The sequence below is a fragment of the Polistes fuscatus genome, unplaced genomic scaffold, assembly GCF_010416935.1.
Source record: "Polistes fuscatus isolate 324 unplaced genomic scaffold, CU_Pfus_HIC Scaffold11, whole genome shotgun sequence".
NCBI lineage: Eukaryota > Metazoa > Arthropoda > Insecta > Hymenoptera > Vespidae > Polistes > Polistes fuscatus.
This window is the reverse complement of record NW_025113009.1, coordinates 6526926-6549308: the sequence shown is the minus strand read 5'-3', so window position 1 is coordinate 6549308 and position 22383 is coordinate 6526926. Positions and strand designations below refer to the sequence as shown.

At 32.8% G+C, this 22383-nt stretch overlaps 1 protein-coding gene across 1 annotated transcript; it reads left to right on the top strand.

The window, feature by feature from the left end:
- The first annotated feature begins 1709 nt into the window (after positions 1-1709).
- On the top strand, positions 1710-21545 carry LOC122526496. The gene is made up of 2 exons (XM_043649924.1): positions 1710-2605; positions 18234-21545. Exon 2 carries the CDS (start codon positions 18235-18237, stop codon positions 19105-19107), a length of 873 nt encoding a protein of 290 aa, XP_043505859.1. The 5' UTR covers positions 1710-2605; position 18234; the 3' UTR covers positions 19108-21545.
- Positions 21546-22383: the final 838 nt, after the last annotated feature.

Below are 22383 nucleotides of genomic sequence, written 5' to 3'. Positions count from 1 at the left end.
ATAGTTCTGCAGACTCGATCGACTCGTCATCTGGTGGGCGAAAGGATTTAATTCATTGTCATTTGAGTTGTTGCAAACATTGTCTTTCATTTATTGAATTAAAAGTAGGATAATTTTCAATCTTATCAAAAATACAATTTTTGTAAATAACAATATTTTCAAAAAATTCCAAACAAGTAACTTTTTTATACTTTATAAAAAAAAAGACAAGCTCTACTTGAATAGTGTTATAAGCATTGAATTTTCTTTAATTGATATAAAAATATAAGCAAACGTAAAATAACAAAAAATGTAATTTATAAATAATATTTTTGTATATTTTTCGGTTCTTTATTTGCCAGCGCTGTCATCGGTTTCTAACAAATAGTCGATAATACAGAGTTCTATATAAGCATGATAAAGATCTGTATACACGATGCATCAGCATTAAAAAGTTGGTATAGAACCTTAAAAAATGAATAAGTGCATTTAATTGCTAGCTATTTGCTAATTCAAGATACATTATTGCTAACTTTATTAAATTATTATTTAATTAGTTATTAATAATTACTAATGTGGGAACGTCATGAGAGAGATTTTTTGCAAAGTGCGCTTGCGCCTTGAATTTGTGGTTGCGCATGCGTATAACATATTTTTAACAACTTTTTACCCCTATTACATTTTCCCAAACGCGCCAAAAGAAGTATTACCTCAAAAATTTTCATTTTTTCAACTATTACTAACTAATTAAATAATTAATTAAAAAAGTTAGCATTTATGGATTTTTAATTAGCAAATAGCTAGCAATTAAATACATTTATTCATTTTTTAAAATTCTATGCCAACTTTTTAAAGCTCGATGCATTCTATATATGCAGTTTCTGGAATGTTTATTTTCAAGAGAGTAAGTGTGGATAGACATGGTACTAAAAAAATAGTATTTCAACAGTAAGATATCGATTGAGCATCTTTATGCAGTTAATAAAAATGTATATCTATAGTAGGTTTATACATTTGCATTTGGATTACTGTTTGTCCTATCGTAGTTTTCTTATTTTTAATTTGTTTTTTAAATTTTTAGATCACATCGAACATTCCTAAATTATTGACAAATTTATTGTGACAAAACTTATACAGACAAATAAAATATCGATCGTGCTAGTTTAAAATTCATGAAGTATACTATTCGAAATTAATAACCAATCACTGCGTGCATCGAAATTTCTCGAGAAATTTGTTACTTTCAATATAACTCGCATTAACATTTTCATCGCAAATTATATTTATGAAGAAACTTTCAATGCGATAAAGAAAAAGAAGAAGAAAAAAATACAAAAGAAACGAACGAGCTATGTAAGATATTATAATGAAAAAAATAAAAACAAAAAAAGAGTTATCTCCATCGTACGTATTTATTTATATCTACTTCAATGTAATTAATTTAAAAATATTCCAATTCGTTAGGGAAAGATACACATGAATATTTCATTTGCATGATTGAACCAGTGCACTGCATGACAGGATCTATAACGAAATTGAATTATATTATTAAAAAAGTTAGGAAAGGGAAGGAAGAAAATTCCTAGAAGCAACAGTCGGTATAATTCAAATCGACGTATTTTTTTTTGTCTCTGTTTTTGTTATAAATAGTTTAGTTAAGATTGCCAGGAAAATAACAATTTCTAAGATGTTGCTCGAATAAAAAATAAAGGAAAAAAGAAAAAGACAGACATTATTAGGGCATAAGTGTTGGAAAAGATTTGGTCGTCCGCAATGTACGGTGTATATACGGTGTCCCAGTTTGTTCAAGCGTATGGCGTCGCGTGTATCGAGTTGTCTCGGTCTCTGTCTTTCGGAGGAAAGAAGTGCGCAAGAGTGAGATGGAGTATAAGAAAAGTAGGAAAATGGTGTGGGGAGAAAGTCTGGTATTGAGCTTGCGCCGTGCTTTCGTAAGGCGCGTCCTGGTCTCTCCGGACGAGACCGGAAAGTGGAGAGGGCTTTATTCGTCGGCGAGCTTTCGTCGTGGAGAGGGTGCGCGCGCGCGTGCTAACTCGAGGAGAAGGGCAGAAGGAACAAGAAAAAGAGGAAGAAGACAAAGGAAGAAGAGAAGCTGGAGGAGAAGGAAGACGTCCGTTTCAATTTTTCCAATTTTGTCTCTAACGATAAGCCGAAATTTGTCGTTTGAACGAGGAAAGGAGAGATTTTGTAAAGAAGGGAGGAAGGAAGGAAGGAAGGAAGTTTAGAGAGGAGACCAAAAACAAGAAGAAAACTTGAATTGTCGCGAAACGACAGGAAAGAAGGAGGCCGGTGGTGGTGGTGGTGGTGGTGGTGTGCTGGTGGTAGTAATAATAGTAGTAGTAGTAGAGGACGAAAGCGTCGGTCGATCGTAAAAATGTAATGACCCGGCGACGAGAGAGGGAAAAAAGGTAGAGCTCCACTCGGAAAGTTTTAGCAGCAAGCTACGTCGTAACTCTAAGAACGAAGAAGCACCACCGACAGGAAAGCTCATGGCGTGAGATCTCGAACAATCGACAGGAAGGGGGATTCGCGGCTATCGTTTCTCTTTTCTTATTTTCGTCGTCTCTGAGCGAGCAACTCGAGCGAAAAGCTCGACCACAAGTATCAGGTAAGAGATACCGAACTATACATATATAATAATACATCGTTATGTTCTTTAGTTTTATTTCTTGCAGTTCCGTTATATTTTTTCTTTTCTCTACTCTTAATTGTGTAGTTATTTTGATATGTTGTATACATATTCTTGTTCGTAACAGTCACGTTCAACCTTTGCCTATTGTTCAAATGTTATTCCCGCAACAGGTTACGATTGATGATCCACGGCTCTCGAATGAAAACAATGATATAACTCGCGGAGCTCGAGGGCTCGGGCTTCCTTCCTCTTCATTTTTCCCCTTCTCCGCTCTCCTCTCTTTCTTTATTTTTCTCTCAAATAGTTTGGTTTCGTCGCGTGGATTACTCAGATGCCCTTTCCTCTTCCTCTCTATTTCGAAATTTTGTTCCTAGCTTTATAACGTCTCGAATTAAGTTTCTTTACTTTATTAGATATTATCCCTACGTAGCCAAATCAGATCCTTATAATCGATTATTTGAAAATTGCTAAGTAATGTCATCGTTGCGTGTTTTTCAAGATACTAATCCATACACCGGCAAAGTCAACATTTTATTAGAATTCAAACATACTATTGAAATTCTGTCGATCTCCTAACGAGATTACTAATTTTAACTTTTATTTTACATTAATTATTTAATTATTGTGTTATTTATTTTCTATGTTATGTTGGTATTATCGATACACTAACCTAACGTCTTATACATCATCTTGACAGGGATTAATCCATCGGAAAGGGGGTGATTCACGGTATAGTTCCTGGGTTTACGTCATTTGCAATATCTTTTTATACAAAACAGAACTTATAATGTATCTACATAGGTTTTTTCATAAATATAATAAATGTACTTTAGAATAATCACTATACTTAACATTTCATTATACTTCACGTATGTATTCATTTTAATATGTGTGTATATGTATACTTAAATACATGTTTAGACTTTATACATAATTTGAAAAGATTTAGTATTTATATATTATATACGTTTATTATATTTAAAAATTTTATTATAGCTGTAAGAAGCTAGGAACATAATTTCTTGTATATTCTCTCGCTATCTCTCTCTCTCGCTTTCTCTCTCTCTCTCTCTCTCTCTTTCTCTCTTGCTATTTCTATCTCCCGTTTTTCTCTCGTAAAAGAAAATCTTGTTAGTCTTTTCTCAGAACATATATTATCAACGAAGTGAGCTTTCTTTAAGGTCAAAGAAAGGTAAAGCAGGAGGGTTAAAAGCCCGGTCGATCTTTCGATGCGCGACGACTCGAGCCGTTCTTTGCGCGAACGTAAACACTGGATCGGTCGATGACTGCTGCGCAATGCAATTTTTCTACGAATATTCAAAACCAAATAAATAATCATTTCTTTTATTTTCAATTTCAAAAAGTTCTTCTTTTCTCTTTCTTTTTTCTAGACTTTTGAATTTTCATTCATCATTAAAATGCATTTTTGAGCTAAACTGAAGTTGACAATATCTGAATCGGCAATTATTCTTTTTTATTCGTACGAAACGAAAATATATCTCTATATATTTATACATATTTAAAAGGGTGTCCAAAGTAATAGAGAAGAATTGTATTATTTATGAACATCGTTCGTGCACGGTAATAAATTCGTAGTTAATAATTCGTAGTATAAAACAAATTCGCATAAAATTATCATACATTGTCGTCTATAAAGTCAATTTATGAGAGAATATAAATATTGGTATTAAGAATAATTAATAATTTTAATTGGATATAAAGTATTTATTAAAATACTTATTTACAATCTATATATAATCTTTTCCTTAATAATAATTTTATACATACAAATTTGAGATCAGTTTATCGAAAGATACGGAATTACTTTGTCGCTTGAAATTAGTTTAATAACTTTTCGATCAGTTGTGTTAATTAACAAATTTTGAAGTAATTAAAAATTCAAATTAATTTTAATCCATGATGATGAATATATTATGTATATAACGTGAATAGATTTAAAGTAATTTAGATTTAGAATATGTTTTTTTAATCTTTCAAAATGGTATAAGAGATTTTCTCGAAGACAACCAACAGGAAACAGAGTACATTTGCTTTTACTAGCTTATGCTTAAGTAAAAGCATATGCTTTCGAACTATACCATGTAGTATTAGGCAAATGCTTCTATTTCTGTGCCTAAGAAATTTTCGTATTTATTCGGCGCATGTTAAGAAAGGCGTGTTATACCAGAGTACCGTGCAAAAGCAAATGCTGTTGGACTTTTATTCGAATTACGCCAATCGTATTAAACAATTTGTTCAAACCTGTCGTTATATTTCATATATTTTATTCTTACTGAAGTAATATTTTTGCTGGCCGATGTTTTATAATAAGTACGCAAATGTACATAACCGATGAGAGTAACGTAATTAAATATTCTATTTCATCATTCTATGTGTATCTTAGATTCACCGTATGCGGATAATTCAAAGTAACGTTATCTTTATTTAACTTTTAATGAATAAATTGATATAAAATAGCAAACCTAAGGATAAGATCCTATACAGGGTATGATTTATAATCAACACATACGAATAACACGTTAAAAAGAAAGAAAGAAAGATCAAAAATTCGCATTGATAAATCATGAAAATTAGTCTACAGAGAAATGATTCTATTTGAATCTTAGAAGCAAGAAATAGTAAATGCGGCAACTTTGGTGATATTATCTTTGGCACAGATAACGGATCTTTTAAACGGTGCACTAAAAATTCAATACTGTATACCGCATAGGAAACAATGGCAAATGGTCGTACACATACACAGATGCACAATGTATAAAATTCTACATATATGTATCGATGATGCAATATAATGATTAAGAGTAGGAGGAGGAGGAGGAGGAGGAGGAAAAAGAGTCGATCGAAGGTCGAAGAAGGACATTCGAGGGTATGTAGGTAGTTCGGTATGAGACTCGATCGAATCCATATCTCGAATCGGAGGATTAATAGACGGGTTTTGACGACGATGGCAAATCAAACACTCTCACGTTAGCGGCTCCGAAGAGCTTTAAACGCGTCGAGTGGCGAGTGTTCGACACACACACGTATCTCGGCTGCAGTTGAAGCTTTTCCGTGACGTAGCCGGAGCTTTTAACGACAGGGAAAGAGTAGACTAGGCTTTTGGCAGTGTTTGCTTTGGCCGTGCCGTACTTTGTTTAGTCAAAACGATTCTCATTTGATTTTTTCTTCATTTTTACTTATTCCGAAATCGACTGTAGTCAATCAGAAAGAAGAAACATTCTTTTAGAAAATTCCAATCTATAGATATTATATATCTCTCTTTTTTTATGTAGTTCTAATCGTATTTCGATACAACACGAATGAGGTATATTTTTGTAGATGTATTTGTATGTACAGATCGCAAGCATCGCACTTGAATCGCTTCAGTCTTGTTACCACTAACTACCTATACTCGGAACTGGTATATCCCAAGTGTTATTTGTTAAAATATCATCAAGCAAATATTTTTACGCTTCTTGTCAATATTTGCATCTTTTAGAACGAATTTGTTTTATCTTATGTTAGATAAGAATGTTCTTATCGCCAAGGTTTGAACATGTAGAAGAGTATTGTGTAAGATACGAATAATATTGAGTGAATAAAATCGACCAATGCGTTGCATCTATAATGCATAAACTACGATGGGAATTTCATAATATACAAAATTGCTTTGTTTTCTACGACAATTTTTATGCTATTTTCTAGAGTTATTGCTATTCCAATATTATTGAATAGTTTCGAGTAATATAAAAGAAAATATCTTGGAGAAAAAAAAATATATCTTTCTCTTTTTATTTTTCTGTAGAAGTGTTAGACATCGATATTGTAATATTATTCAATTTAACCGGATTTTACGCAACTCTAAATATTTAATATCTTTCACCTAGATCCCACTACATGTTTGTTATATTTTATTTCGAACAAATTCTTCCATCCGACGTTGTAAGGTTTAAATCGTATTATAGATAATTCAGTCTTTTTTCCAATTCTCAACATTTCTACAACGTTCATCTTTGTTTACAATGAATTAATGAGATTTGTCAAAGCTTTAAAGATTTCTTAGCACCTATGTAGACGATACGACGAACTATACGAAACGATCAATTTTGCACGCGATATTGATCTAAAACGATTAGAAACGTTCATGTTAAGTCTTCTTATTTAACGACTACATAATTCGTATTTGTTACATATACACCGTTCGCTAAATAAATTTCATTTCTTTTAAACGTAAGCTCATATCTAAATATACAATCACATTTTCGTTTGAAAATAGTTTTGGAATAATTATAAGTGCAAATTGTTCGCAATTCAATATCTATACAAAATTGAATATTCTCGAAATTGCAAGCTCGCCATAGTTGCACGTATACAAACAAAAATGTACGAAAACTCGTGGACGAGATATCCTCTTTCAGTAGGAAGGTGAATCGATTTCGAAGGAACATGACGATTTGCTGGCAGTTCGAAAGGTCACTCGCATGACCCACATTCAATTTGAACGCGACGCAATATTCATGCCGTATCGCACGAAGAACTTAGATGAACTTTAACTCTAATAACGTACGGATGGATGTCCAATGACAAAGATCATTTGTCGTTGATAAGGACAATTTTTAAAGGTGTGACTCGATAAGGTAAAAAGCTTTGATTTTATTTATGAAACGTCGAGGAAATTCGATTCATTGTCCAACGACGCGTAAAGTTCTACTTTTTTTTTCTTTTTTTTTCAATTTTAGACGAAAAAGCATGAAAAATAATTAGCGAAATAGCGAGGAGCAGTAGACGACGAGCTTTTGAGCTGACAATTAGGTTCTTTTTTTATATAACTTTGTAACATATTTAAATGCTCGTATCCACTCAACGAAAGCTTTTACCGTCGATCGATCCTTGCTAATGGTAGCCACATTCAGTCCAAGTATTGTACTTACATACTTTCATGAAATTTCGAGAAATAATGCGCGAACGTGAGAGAGAGAGAGAGAGAGAGAGAGAAATCATTATTCGATCGAAGAGAATGTAATTTAATCGTGCCATTTGCGAATAATGTCGCCTTGCTAAGAGAGAAAAAAAAACAAGTTATAGCATAGACGGAATTTTCTCATTCCTGTGAAAAACTATTTCGGACGATCCTTTATTTGTACTCATGAGATTGGTTACCCTCTGGGATTTGTAGCGTCCTGCTTCGGTCACATTTTTTTCTTTTTTTTCAACTAGTGTAAAACATTCGATTTTCTTGAGAAAGTGAAAGAGAAAGAGAGGGATTATATAGATAGATAGATAAAAAGATAGAAAGGGATGAAATAGTATAACGAAAACGGTCATACGTTTTTGTTTCAAATCTTTCGCTGGGATTTTGTCGTCCCTTGGTTTTATCGATCTGCCGCTATCCTTTGGATTTTTCTTATCCCATCGGAAAATAAATATTCTCGTTAGTTCTTAGTTCCCTATTATTTATTTGTTCTTTTCTCTTTGTTTCCTTACTGACCATAAAAAACATATGGATATCCTCTACTCCCATTTCGTTTTTTCTTCTTTCGAGCCAAAACCTGTTTTACGGAGTCAACGAGTTTCGTTAAAAACTTTTTTTCTCTGCTCGCGCTATTTCGCCGAAATTTTTGTAATCACGTTACTTTCCTACGTCAGCTAATATGACGAAGCTATCGAAACTTTTACAAACTGTTTCACCGTTTCATGCGTAGATTTGATAAGGGTCAAATATTCGTCGAGTGTTTAAAATATTTTTCTCCTTAACGATAATGAACAAAAGAAAAAATGAAAAACGAAAGGAAGAAATAAAAAAGCAAGAGAAAAAAGAAGCGTCCATTTGAGTTGGGTATTTTTCCTTTAATTATATCTCGTGCAAAGGTACGAACGAGAATAATTATAATTAAACAAAAAATTGGACAAGTTTAAAAATGGTAAACGACAAGGATGACATTTCGGATTAAATTGTACGCGAAAAATGTTACGATTTTAAATGTCGTTGAGAAAAGAAAAAAATTATTTGAATATCAAATTTGTTTGCACAAAAATCAATCAATTATTCTCGAACAAAACAGATATTTCAATGAAGCAATAAATATTAATAATAAATATCTAAGTATCATAAGATAACAAGTATTTCTCATTGATCTTCATTGAAATTTTTATCGAGTTTGTTAAATAACGATCAGATAACGGTAGTATAGTTAATAAGGCTACTCGAAAGGGAACGAAAAAAATCTTTTGTGTTCGTTCATGCGGGCCTTATCGATGTGAAGCTTTAGACACGAGTGTCCGACGGAAACCTTCTATTCGAGTCTCGTCAAATAACTACCCTTGTGTAACTCTTTTGATAAAATCGGTACTCGAGTCCAGGATATCGGAGAAAATATGGCCGCGATAGATCAACTTTGACCATCTCTTTCTCTTTTACGTTAACTCGAAGCAACAGTTTTCTCTCTCTTTCTTGCTTTATTTTCTTTTTACTCTATTCTTTTTTTTTTTTTAAGGATAAATTTTTTTCCTATTCGAAAGAGAAATTATTCGAACTGATTCAATCTTTCACGTTCATTGATCTCTTAACAAATTGTTCAAAACAATCGGCTTTTTTTTATATCAGTTACGTATGAATATAAATTATAATAGTAATTCGCCATCAATAGTGTTGAAGTATGAAAATGATGTTGAATATATTTTAACTTAGTAAAAAAGTAGAAGAAAGAAGTAGAGTGTAATAACTCTTAGTAGAAAGTATAAAACTTGTTTAAAATCATGTTTGCGTGCTAAATCTACTTGTGGAATTATAAATTCATATATCTTATTAGTATTCTATCTTGGTACCTATCAAAACTAATTTTTCAACAGTATTCTCGTCCTATCTTTTTCTCATTTTCTCTTTCCTATCTTCAATTCTTTCGCCAAATCAGCAAAAGCTTGAAACTTTCTTTTTCTTTCTCGAGTGTTCCATTATCAACAAGTCGGCCCTTCTCGCGAAGGGTATCGATTATTTGTCAGAGGCCTCCGCTTGCCAAGAAACAATTGGAAATTGATGTAAAGAGGAGGAATGAGGGAGGTAGATGTCAAGTTGAATCTGGATAGAGTAACAAGGGTGAAACCGCTTGTTGCTTCTTGTTACTTGCAGGCTCAGCAAGTTTTGCAGGAATCATCTTTTGACATACATCTCAAAGATGTATTCATTTGAATTTCGAATTTATTCTCGATTAACGGGGTCTATTGTGCCAACGCGTTTCTATGTTCGAACTTTCTATTGCTTTCTGTTAACTTTAATTGCAGACATATTGCAACGTTACTTTGTGACACAATCTTGTTCTATCCGACGTATTTAATCAAGCCGTGATATTGTATCGACGTTTGTCTATAATGTCAATGGAAACGGGTACTATGTTGTACACTCAAGTATCTTTATTCTCGTTTATTATTGATTTTCTATAAAAAATAAATACCGATTAGTCCCTCGAAACGATTAATATATTTTTATATTTACAAATAATACAATTTTCAAGATTTCGTATTTAAGTACATTTTAAATAATATTCTTACGTTTATGATTAAGAACATGATTACATTATACAGCTTATATCGAGTCGATCTTAATGTTCTAAGTATCCTAATATGAAGTCAATTAATCATTTGTATCAGACCCTCTTAACGTGTTATACACACATAATTATAATCTTCTATTCGTGCGTGAGTTACACAAGTGTTAATTACATTGTGCACGCATGAATAAAATGTCATTTCAAAAACATCCAATACTTACGTAAGTAGTTAGGAAAAAAATAAGGTTGAGATAGTTCACAAGCAATCTGTTTCATCGACACAAGTTTCGTGTTTTCACCTGCGCACGAGTGCCTATCGATCTAATCGAGAGTGTTTGAATTTATATCCTGTGTGCTTCTCCTGTCCTTAAACAACACTCATATTCACACATATACATATGCATGTATGAATATGCGTGTTCATGCTTCGTCGAGTAGAGCCTACTGCATTATAAAATATACAAACACTTATATCCAGCTATACAATCACCGCACACGACGTTTGCGAGTATACAAATGAAATTTTTTAGAGATACCTACATTTTGCAGGAAAATAAAACAATAAAATCTCCATGGATCTTCTCTTTTTTTTCCTTTTTCTTTTTTCTTCTTTCTTTTTCCTCTTCTCTTCTTTTCAAACTTGGCACAGAAACGTTAATAATTCATGAATTTAATCGCATTGGCTGCTTCCCAGACTTTTCACCACCCCTAGATTTCAATCACAAAATTACACGTTACTTCCTGAACATAGCAAGTTTAACGTATTGTACTGGCCTTCTCTCTGTAAGGTTATAAATAGTAGCATTAGGAATGAAATACGAAATTATAGCAACGCCAAAAGTTTTCTTTCGGTGGTTAAAAGACAATGTAGGGACTAGTAAAATGAAATTTTCCAGCTTATACAATTCTATTTTCTCATCGAATTGTAACATAACAGAACATGTAATAACTCTTTTTCCTCGTCTCTATAAAAAAATTTCTTTGAAAACGTAACAAAACAACACAATAAAGTTTGTTAAAAAGTATCATTGTTCTAAACCAAACAAAAAAATAAATAAAACGCATTTCAATCCATTTTTTGTAAAGAATAGAGAAAGGAATACAAGATGAATGATAGATAAATTTGCACAATTTTATCATTTGATCCTTGAATTTAATCGAGATGTGTCGATATTAATCATCAGTAACACATATTGATAGTTTATATCGACTACATCTTCTTCACTTTGTTCCCTTTCAACGAATCTCTCTTTTATTAAGTTTGAACAATAAAAAGGTGTTCACGTGCGTCATGTTTCAAGAACTAACGCTCAAAAAGGCGTATTACATACCTGCAACCTCGTTTTTACTGCACAAATCTCAACAACTACAGACGTAACCAAATACATATGTAAGTAAATAAGTATACATGTATGGATAGCTAGCAGATATACATTCATTTGACATAACATCAAACGCAGGATTATCGTGGAACCTTTCACGAATGATACTCACAAGCAACGCTTTTGAATGGCTGCTAGCTCACAATCAGTGCTTCCCATTTAAAGCAGCTTAAACCTATGCTTTACCTGCTCATCCCGTACAACGTCAACTTCGATGCGGCTTGTTTCCTAATTATATACGTTACGATGCATTCGAATGTGCATATGCACAGAAAGCTGCCCTCTGACTCTATCGTTCAATTTCATTTCTCAACACTCGCGATTACCAACCGAATGATTCTGCTGTGATGTCGGATTTTCTTTTTCTTTATTTCTTTTTTAAGCCAAAATTTACATATGTCAATGTATACATTTGTTTTTTAATGTCGTCAATAAAGAGAAATAGGAATGATTTTAATATTATTAACACGGAATCGAATATTCAATGCATAGAGAAATTATGGAACAGTCAAGACTATTCAAATTTACGTTAAACAACATTAACTTTCCAAAACTCAGCTTAGTTTCAATTTCTTCGAGTAAGTATTTATTATACATATACCGTTATATCGGATTATAGAAATTCAAGTAACATCGTGTTAAGCTAACCGATTTTCTTCTTTCCCTTGGCTTAACGTCAAATGTATAAAGATCGACAACCCTTTAATGTCGTGACATACTTACCAATTGGATACTCGCCAAGATATCGATTTCAATTGTATGCAACCGATTTTTTCGTGCCTGTAAAACCTTTTTCTTTGTACCTTTTTTCGTCCTATTAATTAATGAGTACCTATCTATCCGTATTTCTACATTTTCGAGAACATAGTTGATATTTGAGTAATAATAATTGTAAACTCGAGAACGATTGAGATAAATGAAACAAACTAAAAAAAAGCAAAAAGGGATTAAATGAAAGAACAGATAAGAAAAGAATTTGCAAAATATAGGTCAGCATTTTGGGTAGGTCACGTTTTTAGGGTCCGATGATAAATTTAATGATTCCTTTCTTTAGTTTTTATCACTTTTACATAAGTAAAAACGTCTATCTACCTATCATCTTTATTTTAGCCAATTTTTTTGTCTTCTAATATAGTTAATTAATAAAATGTACTAATTAGAATCGATCGAATGTAAAGTTCAAGACAATATCCGTGCATCGTCAAAGTGTATAATTTGAAAACGTTCTGTTTCATTGTTCTCGAGAAACAATTTCTTTCTCTTTTTCCAAGACTTCTAAGGAATGCATGAAAATTAACGGATGAAAAGATCTCAAAGGTATTCTCTTTTTTACGAAGGTTCCACTCGAGGTCTACACTGGTATTCCTTCTTCCCCCACCCCCCGTCACTTCTCTCTTATCCTGGTTACCTCGTAACGACACGAAAAATCTACATTAACCGAATCCTTCCCTAAGTACTGCTTGACCTCAAAGCGGATTTTAATGTTGGAATGAGGTCACTAGCCTTAGTACTTTACTTACTCCTTGGTATAAGTAACTATATATACCTGTTAGAGCCAACTTACTTATTAACCATTCTTCTAATTGGCGACATAAATGTTTTTTTTTTCTAACGAATAAAATCCACCACAATTGAAAAGAAATTTATTAAAGTGATTTGTATCCTTTACTTCTTCCACAATGTGATAAACGACAGCGATTTTTCATTGTATTCGTAAAAGAATATTATTTGTTTTATTGTTTGAAAAACAGGATTTGAGATGATAAATTAGATTTCTATAAGAAAGTTCATAGGTAAGGAAAGAAAATTTAGTTATATATGTAATTAATTACATATTAGAAGTTCTCCAACTCAGACATTAACTTATTCTCTATTTGCGAAGTTCCTCGGTAACGCCTAAGAACGATCTGCCGAGAAACACTATAGTCATCATCCCCTAACATATAAAACATTCCGTCCCCTTTTTACTCCTACACCCTCGACATTTTCAAGGCTTCTTCTTCTCCTTTTTCTCGAGCGTTTAGGATCGTTGTAGACGACTTTGCCATTAATTTTCTCCTCCTTTTGCTCGGTACGAAAGCATCCTGGCGCCGTATGTTCATGCGAACAACGCAGCCAACAAGTTCTATAATTAAGAAGCATGCACGTAAACGTATAAGTGCATAGTATTTAACATTTACGGAGTATTATTATTCACTTCGGAGAAATAATATTCCATATTATGGATCGTATATACAAAAAATAATTATTTTCTAATTTGACTTTTTATTTTTTGAGTTTTCTTAATAATTTATCTACATTAGTCTATTTATATAATCGTGAAAAAATGTCTTTGCAAAATTTCGAAGAAGGAAAAAGAAAAAATCACTTCGGAGAAATAATATTCCATATTTTGGATTGTATATACAAAAAATAATTATTTTCTAATTTGACTTTTTATTTTTTGAGTTTTGTTAATAATCTATCTAAATTAGTCTATTTATACAATCCTGAAAAGATGTCTTTGCATAATTTCGAAAAAGGAAAAAAAAAATCACTTCGGAGAAATAATATTCCATATTTTGGATCGTATATACAAAAAATAATTATTTTCTAATTTGACTTTTTATTTTTTGAGTTTCGTTAATAATTTATCTAAATTAGTCTATTTATATAATCGTGAAAAAATGTCTTTGCATAATTTCGAAAAAAAAAATCAAAAGAAAAAGAAAAAGTATTTAATATACTTATAAAAATAGTGCATAGATGTGTACGAATCTATTTGTTAATTACACGTTTCCTAAATTAGAGATCTTATCACCGTAACACCCTGAATAGAAGCTCTTGTTTCCTTGCTAACGCGCGATGCACGTAGTGCACTATCTGTCTCATGTACTTTGTGTTTGCGTTTCACCAAAAGGGGATGAGGATGGTTTATTGATCGACAGAAGCAACGCAGGAAATGGTTCTGCGTTCCATATATCGTGATCGGCGAGAACGAGAGAGTATTTACCGTGAGACCTGCCCTTTCTTTCCTATTTTTTTTTTCTTTTTCATTCGACCCTCGATCGACCTCTTTCCTTTATCTTACCCTTTTCTTTTCACTCTCTCTCTTTTCTTCTATTTTTTTTTTCATATTATCTATCCATGCACATTTTCACATCCTCCTACGAGCTCGTTTGATTTTTTTTATCTACATTTTTCTCTCCCTCTTCGTTTTTCAATTTCTATTTTTTTTTCTCCCTCTCCCCCTCTCTCTCTCTCTCTTCTAAATAATTTTCTTTTGTATTCTTTTGCCATAGTCATCGTCGTTTTATTCCCCATTGATCTTTCAGCCGTTCCTTCTTTTCGAATTTATCGTCGAAATTATGTTTGCGTCATTACGTAAGTTATCGAGAAAACCTAGACTTTCCTCCTCCTCCTCCTCCTTTTCCTTACTTTTTAACTTCTTCGCTAGAATATTCTTTCTTTCTTTCTTATTCTTCTTTGCTAGCTAGCTAGCTAGCGCCTACCTTTTTTATCCTTTCCTTCACTCTCTGTCTCTCTCTCTCTTTTTTTCTTGTTTTTTCGAGTTGACGCGATTCGATTATATTTACGGAATCTAATATGAAGACAAAGGACGAAGTTAATGCTCGACAAAAGTGGATTTACTCTTTTATCTAATAAACGGAAGATCTTTTGAATTGTTACAGCGCCGTATTGAAAAAATGGTTTATAAATAATGACAAAAAGGCGGGACGGAATGGGATGTTTAATTCGATCGAAATTTAATTAGCGAAAAACTCGTTTATTTAAAATGAGATTTGCAACAAAATATTTATAAACGTGTATATATACGGAAAACAATTGATAACGAGTATCCACGTGTTTTGGTAGGATCATTTTCGGCTGAGAAAACAAATCTTTTTTCGATAACAAAACAGTATTTCCCAATCAAGAAACAATTATAAACGTGGGTATAAAGTGGGAGTATCGTTTGAATATATGACATTTATTTAATTTATTTATATTTGTTTTTCTTTTATTATTTTCGTTTTAATGAAATTTTTACAGTATACAATTAAGATAATTAACTCGGGAATTTGATTAAATATAAAATCGATTAAAATATACGTGCCGGAAATATTCATATTTATGGTTGCGGTTATGTTATCGTCAAATTTTAACGTTAACGAAACTCTAGCATTTCTGGTCTAATGGTCGAATGATAATTTGTGATAAATTAGTGAAACACTCCTAAATTACACGTGAATCCTAGAATAAATGTAACCGCAAGAGGTACATTTCATCTTCCACATGAAGTGTTTAAATTAATAATAATGATATATTATTAGAGAATAAAACGATTGTGGATAAAAATAATTTTTTTGACAGTATAACGTAAATGCAAAAAATTGCTCTTTATCCTTCGCTTCATGTTTATGCATTGCATGCAACTGCGCTTGTGAAATAATTAATATATATTTTTATTTTTATTTTTTTTTTATTTCGTACGTAGATATATGTAATTATGTTATATATATCTCTCTCTCTCTCCCCCTCCCTCCCGCCCTCCCTCCTTCTCTCTCACTTGCAAATTTTGTATGTACGTATATCATAAAAGCCATTCGAAGAGAGTAATTTACATTTGAAACTAACAAAGTAGATTTTCTTCTTAAGCAAAGATGGTACATATTTGCCAAGTAAAAGAAGATTAGGAGAAGATAATTTTGACTTTTGTTGAGAAATACTTAATGAATGTCGTACGAATGTAAATGTAGTAGATATATACTGTTTTATTTTTCTTTTATTTAAACATAAGCTTTACGTAATTAATTCGAACCTTATAGCTTAATTCTTTCTTTCTATTTCTTTACAATTTATTAAACGAGTAAATTCATTTCATTCGAACTAGTAGACCACTAAATCATGAAATCAAATGTACATGATGAAAGGTTTTAATTAATGACCATTAATTAATTACTAGGTAAATTCGTATCAATCATTAGCGATAGATATCAATTTCCTAATTATCTAATATGGATTTCCGAATAACTTTTTATCATTTGATATTGATTGTGCATTAGAAAAAAATATAGATTACGTTTTACGTAGATTTAATTGTATATAAAATTATATACTGCGTCAAATGGTCAATAACGTTAACCTTTCACCTTTCATTTGATTTCTCTCTCTCTATGACATTTTGTAACTTTTTCTGTTTTTCTTTTTCTTCAAATAAAAATATTCTTTGAAAAGGTCCAATTTAGCCGATATATCCTACGTGACACGTTATTTTATTTCTAATAGGTAGTATCATTGTGACACACCTTGCGGGAAAATCCATTGACTTTAAAGTAGGTTTTATCACAATTGCAAGTTTATGACGAAATATGATCGACTTATAAAGTACAGGCAATTCAATAAAATTACAAATCTTCTCGTTTCAAATCCTTCTTATCTTTCATCGAAAATCTTCGATCGAATAGAGTAACAAATCAACCATACTTGTGAATTTTTATAACGCACGAAGTATATTTTCGACTACGCGAAATGGAAGATTCTAAAGTTCGGAAAATATGTTACGACGTATTCGAGATAGAAAGTTTAGTAAATTGCATTGATTCTTATCTTGATTTGCATCGATTCATAACCAGTTATATCCTGTACGACGCAAGTTCTTCGAATCAAGAACAAACTTTCTATCGAATTAATTCTCCTCTGATACTCCGATGAACGTTAGAAATATATATTCTCGACATTTTTTTTCTATTTTAACAAGTGCAAATAAAAACGTAAAAAAAAAATAAGCTACTCTTGTTTTATCGCATAGAATTTTTTCAAATATTTATCTTATACTATCGCCTAAAATAAATGACCCACTTATCGAACTCGTCGTTCTAATTTAACCCTCAATTAAATACCATGGTGAGGAGAAAAAGAGGGTTGCATAAAAAAGTTTCATTAATATTTGATTACGAAAGAAAAAGGACCATAAAAAGAACAGAATCTTGGATAGGGAAAAGAATTTCGTATCGTGAGAATTATACGGATATGTGGAGGATTACTCCGAGGATCTTTTATATCACATTTTCAAAAGAAATAATAAATCAACGAAGATATTTTCCTTCGTCTTTTCTTATACGAGTGTCCTTTATTAATTTTTTTGTTTTTGTTTTTTTCTTCTTCTCTCTCTTCTTATAATTTCTTGTTAGATTATTTTCTCTTCAGCTTGGTGATTGTCAAGAGAATGTGAAAAAAAAGAGAGAGAGAGAGAGAGAGAGAAAGAGAGAGAGAAAGCCTAAGAAGAAGCCTTCGGGGATTCGAGGACATCGAGAGCGAGTCTCCCTCTTGGTAACAACGAAATAATAGCAAATGAAAATATATCGGACGTGTCACTCCATCGCAGTGCATCCTGTAACCTCGTGAGCAAACCCTATAGCCCTTAGATTCACTAAACTTTCCAAATCACTTGAGATTAGAGTACGAAAGTGTATATATGTGTGTGTGTATGTGTACATATTTAAAAAGAGAGAAAGAGAGAGAGAGAGAAAGAGAAAATATGTAGAAACATTGAGGAAAACTCCTGTTTCGACGATGATCGTTCGAGTAATTGAAGTGTATAAATTTATTCGTGAAAAAATAAGAATAAGAGTAAGAAAGAGTCGTAGAAGAATTATAGAAGTTGACTCAGCAAGGGTTGTATTTCCGGTGTTGCAGGATGCACGCGGTTGGATTGCACTCGGCGCTGGCCATCAAGCGTCAGAGAAAGCGTCGGGATGAGCAGCGTCGTGCTCGCGAGCGCCGGTATAGCGCCCAATCGGGTGAGAGTGGGCTGACATCGCCGAGAGCGTCGACCGGTTCCCTGGACCATCACCCAAGACACCACAAAGGAGTACACCCTAATCGTGCCGCGGGACAAGGCATGTTGGACACGAAGGTGGTCACTTCTATCGGGATGCTCCACATCGGAGTGGTCTTTCTGGTCTTAGGAGCATTCTTACTGATGAGTGGTCTTCTGCCCGGTGATTTGGCTCACTGGAGTAGCGAACGCTCCGGTGGTTGGTGGAACGAGTTGGTCGCTGTTGGTCTCTTCGCCATCTTCGTCGGCATCTTCTTGATCATTCTCAATCGCGTCATTGCAAGGAAGGAAGAAAACGATCTCGAGGAATACGTTCAAAGACAATTAACCAGGTCCAGGTCTGGGCATCGATTAGAAAGAGATGTCGAAACCGGTGGACTCACCACCAGACACGCCAGAAGGGTCAAACAGATGCAGCAGATACCGTCCGTTGGATCGATCACGACTCAAGACGAAAAGAACTCGGAAAACTCCCCGCCGAAAAGCCCCCCACCGGCTTACTCTCCGCCACCGGTTATCAACGGCGATAATCAAAACGTACAGTCGACTCTCTTCCTCGAACAAATCACCGAAGAAGAAATCATCAGCGATCGAGTTGAAACGTCGACGACCAACAGCCTCAGTCCTGGCTCGCCCAGCGAGACGAGAGAACTTCTACAAAATCCTCGATACTCCAAGCAAAATGGAAATCCTCAACAAGCTCATAGATCCCTTTACGTCTCGAGAATTTAGATGTCGAAGAACCTCTTATTTCGTTTCAAATTGCTATCTTTGAATTTTCACGAAGGGAGAACGAATTTTGTCTACGCGAATTCAATGTCAATCGCTTTTGGGCTTTTAAGCAAGTCCCCGATTGCGAACGCGCTGTCTGTTTATACTGTTTATCACCATTTTTGGCATATCTTAGAACATTTCTAAACTAATCTTTGGTGACAGGAATAAACGTTTGATCCTCGTCGTCTCCTAATTCCAAAATCGGGACTATTTATCTTCGTTGAAAATGATTATTTAATCCTTTCGTTTAACAAAGGATATTCTTATTAAACATTCCAATGAAAAGATACGAACGTCAAAACGATTATCAATGTATAGGAACGATTTTCCAACATCCATGATGTTCATAGGAAAGTTTGTAATTTTGCTTCCGACGATCATTTACGGTGATCGTATAAACGTCGTCGTGCTTTGCGTGTTGCCGATACGAATTTCCATCAACGAGTAGAAGGTATACTCTGTCAAATTAAGCTCGGTATTACGCTAGCAGTTAGAAATTTCTGCTTTGAATCGAATAGGCTTGTTATATCGATTTAACCCTTTAACCACGTCCACCGTATGACGTCCCACGCAGACTTGTTATCCATAATATTATCCGTTATAACATTAGTTTCGATTTACGAAGGACGCCGTTGTAGAAACCTAAAGTTGATTAGGAATGTTTGGAATACGTAATTGTTTTCAAGTAGATCCAAGCGCATTTATTCAAATTTATTTAACAGAAGAGCTCGCAAACGAACTAAGACTAAAAAACTTATTATTTTTACGTTTCTCTAACTCTTACCTAGCAGACAAGCTTATAACTAACTTCTGTCTTTACTTTATTCTACTAAACACTGCCTGTTCACATTTCAATTACACTCAAACTTGAGTTTATTAATTAAATGTTCCTACTTTGTGAAATTCGTTAGAACCTTCAACAGCACTTACGTGATTACAACGATCACGAACTACGACTAATGGTAAATTTTCCAAGTTAGTTCGTTTTAAAGATGAAAAATATTTAACGATCGGGACAAAAGAATTTCAAGTGAAAATACTATTATCGCGTATGTGTAAATGGAAAACGAAAAAAAGAATTCGTGGATTTTCAAAGGAACAAAAATATCAAATTAATATAATCCTGGACGTTCGTTGTTTGGAAAATGTATTCGTGTGATCACAATACGATACTTGAATCTTTAAAAGATTATTAATAATTAAAACATTCCTTTCTGCGATTCCAATTGTTGTTGTTTTGACGCGTTGTCTATATTTTTCCTAAGTTGAGGAAAATATATTATTCGTCTGATACATCTGATCATTTATGTCGATCATGATTTACAACAAATTTTTTGTTCGAATCACGGAAGAATGTGGAAATTAGCGATGTAACAATCATGTACAATCAACTTTACACATCGTCATTCTACTCATTAACGAATGAAACAGCTCGATTTTACAATATATTTGTAAATATTCGACAGGTGTTTAAGAATGTGAAATAATCGATAAGATATCTTTTATACGTGAAGATAAATGAAAGACAAGAAAGATCAAAGAAATTTACTTATGCACATATATACATATATACATACATATATATATATATATACAATTATGATGGTTCAATTGATTTATATTTTATAAATGTTAATTCCTTTTTTTTATGTCAATATACATTCCACGATCTAGTTTAACGTTCCACTAAACTTAACTCATTCCATCGAATTTGAATATTATTTCTATAAAATACGAACGACACAAATCCATCTCTAAATGCGTTTGAGATGTAAAAACAATTGAAAAAGCTTCTCGCAATTTGTTTCTTCTTCTTATTATTGTTATTGTTCTTGTAGGAGTAGAGAGATTCATTGTTTGTTTTTCCCTCGAATAATAATTATTTAAAGTTTAGTTGGCACAATAATTATTTCAAGTTTAATCGAAAGTGATAAAAATCGTTTTGGATCAAAACGATCTGATTTCTAGATCGCTTATCGCCTACGATTGATGATAGGAATCGTACTTTCGTCCAATTAATGCCTTCGAAGAGGCTTTATATCTTTTTCAATGTGAATTAAGATGTTTAAGGCGTCAAATGAAAACTAATAGAAATGTGAAACTAATAAAAATTGAAAAAGAACAAAAACAAAAAAAAAAGAAAAGTAGAACAAAACGAATTAAAAATGTGTGTCTCTGTCGTACGATAAAAACACTAATTGTTAAGGAATTGAAAAGAGGTAGGATAATAAGACCTCGACAAGATATTTACAGATAAATATGAAGAGAGTAGAGTATCAAGAGTGACGAAACAAGACTCGTACATTTTATTACGAACTTGACAGCGGACATCGATATTACGTGAACCAGAATGGAATGTTTTATTAAAAATAATAAAATAAAGTGCGTGTGTAAAAGAGAGAGAGAGAGAGAGAGAGAGAGAAAAGTAATGAAATAAAAAGAAAAAATCTACAAAATGATAGTAAAAAAAGAAAAAAAAAATAAATAAAAAAGAAAAAAAAAGAAATAAAAGACAAAACAGAGAAAACGAATTCAAGGACCAAGATAAATTAATTCGAAGCAAACGTTATAGAGATAAAGCACGAAGTAAAGGGATAAACAGAGGAAAAAAGGGAGATCGATGATAAAGGAACGAATAAATGAAAAAAAGATTATTACCACTCTCTCGCGATTACGATCGTTGAGATGAAGAATTATTAGCGAGCGGAATATCGGCGGACTCTTCGCGTTTTCATTGAACGTTATCGTTTCTAATTGTAAAATATAAGAAAAGAAGAGGAAAAAAAGCAACAAACGAAATGACGCGTAAGATACGCGACGAGAGAAAGAAAGAGATACATATGAACTAATTATTACTAATCGTAACTCATAATACTAATCGTATTATCAACGCGAACATACTCATTAATCTGTAAACATTTCGAGATTCGAGATTCTGAAAAATTCGAATCTCGATGTTCGAATCCATTATCAGTCATTGCGCTTGCATTCCTATTACGTTTTTTAAGAAATTACATAAACATTTCAAATAAGAACATTCGATCGATATCTATCTACCAGTCGATCGAATCAACGTTTTGACCACCTTGGGGACGTCCATGAAAAAAATAATATAAAACACAAAAAAAAATTATTATAATAAAAAAAGAAATATATATATATATAAATAAATAATCAGCCAAAAAAATTCTCCCTAGGAATCGTCGGGATTATTTCTACCGAATGAGATGATTG

Coding starts and splice junctions, on each gene's coding strand:
- LOC122526496 (XM_043649924.1), top strand. CDS start 18,235: ATGCACGCGGTTGGATTGCACTCGGCGCTGGCCATCAAGCGTCAGAGA.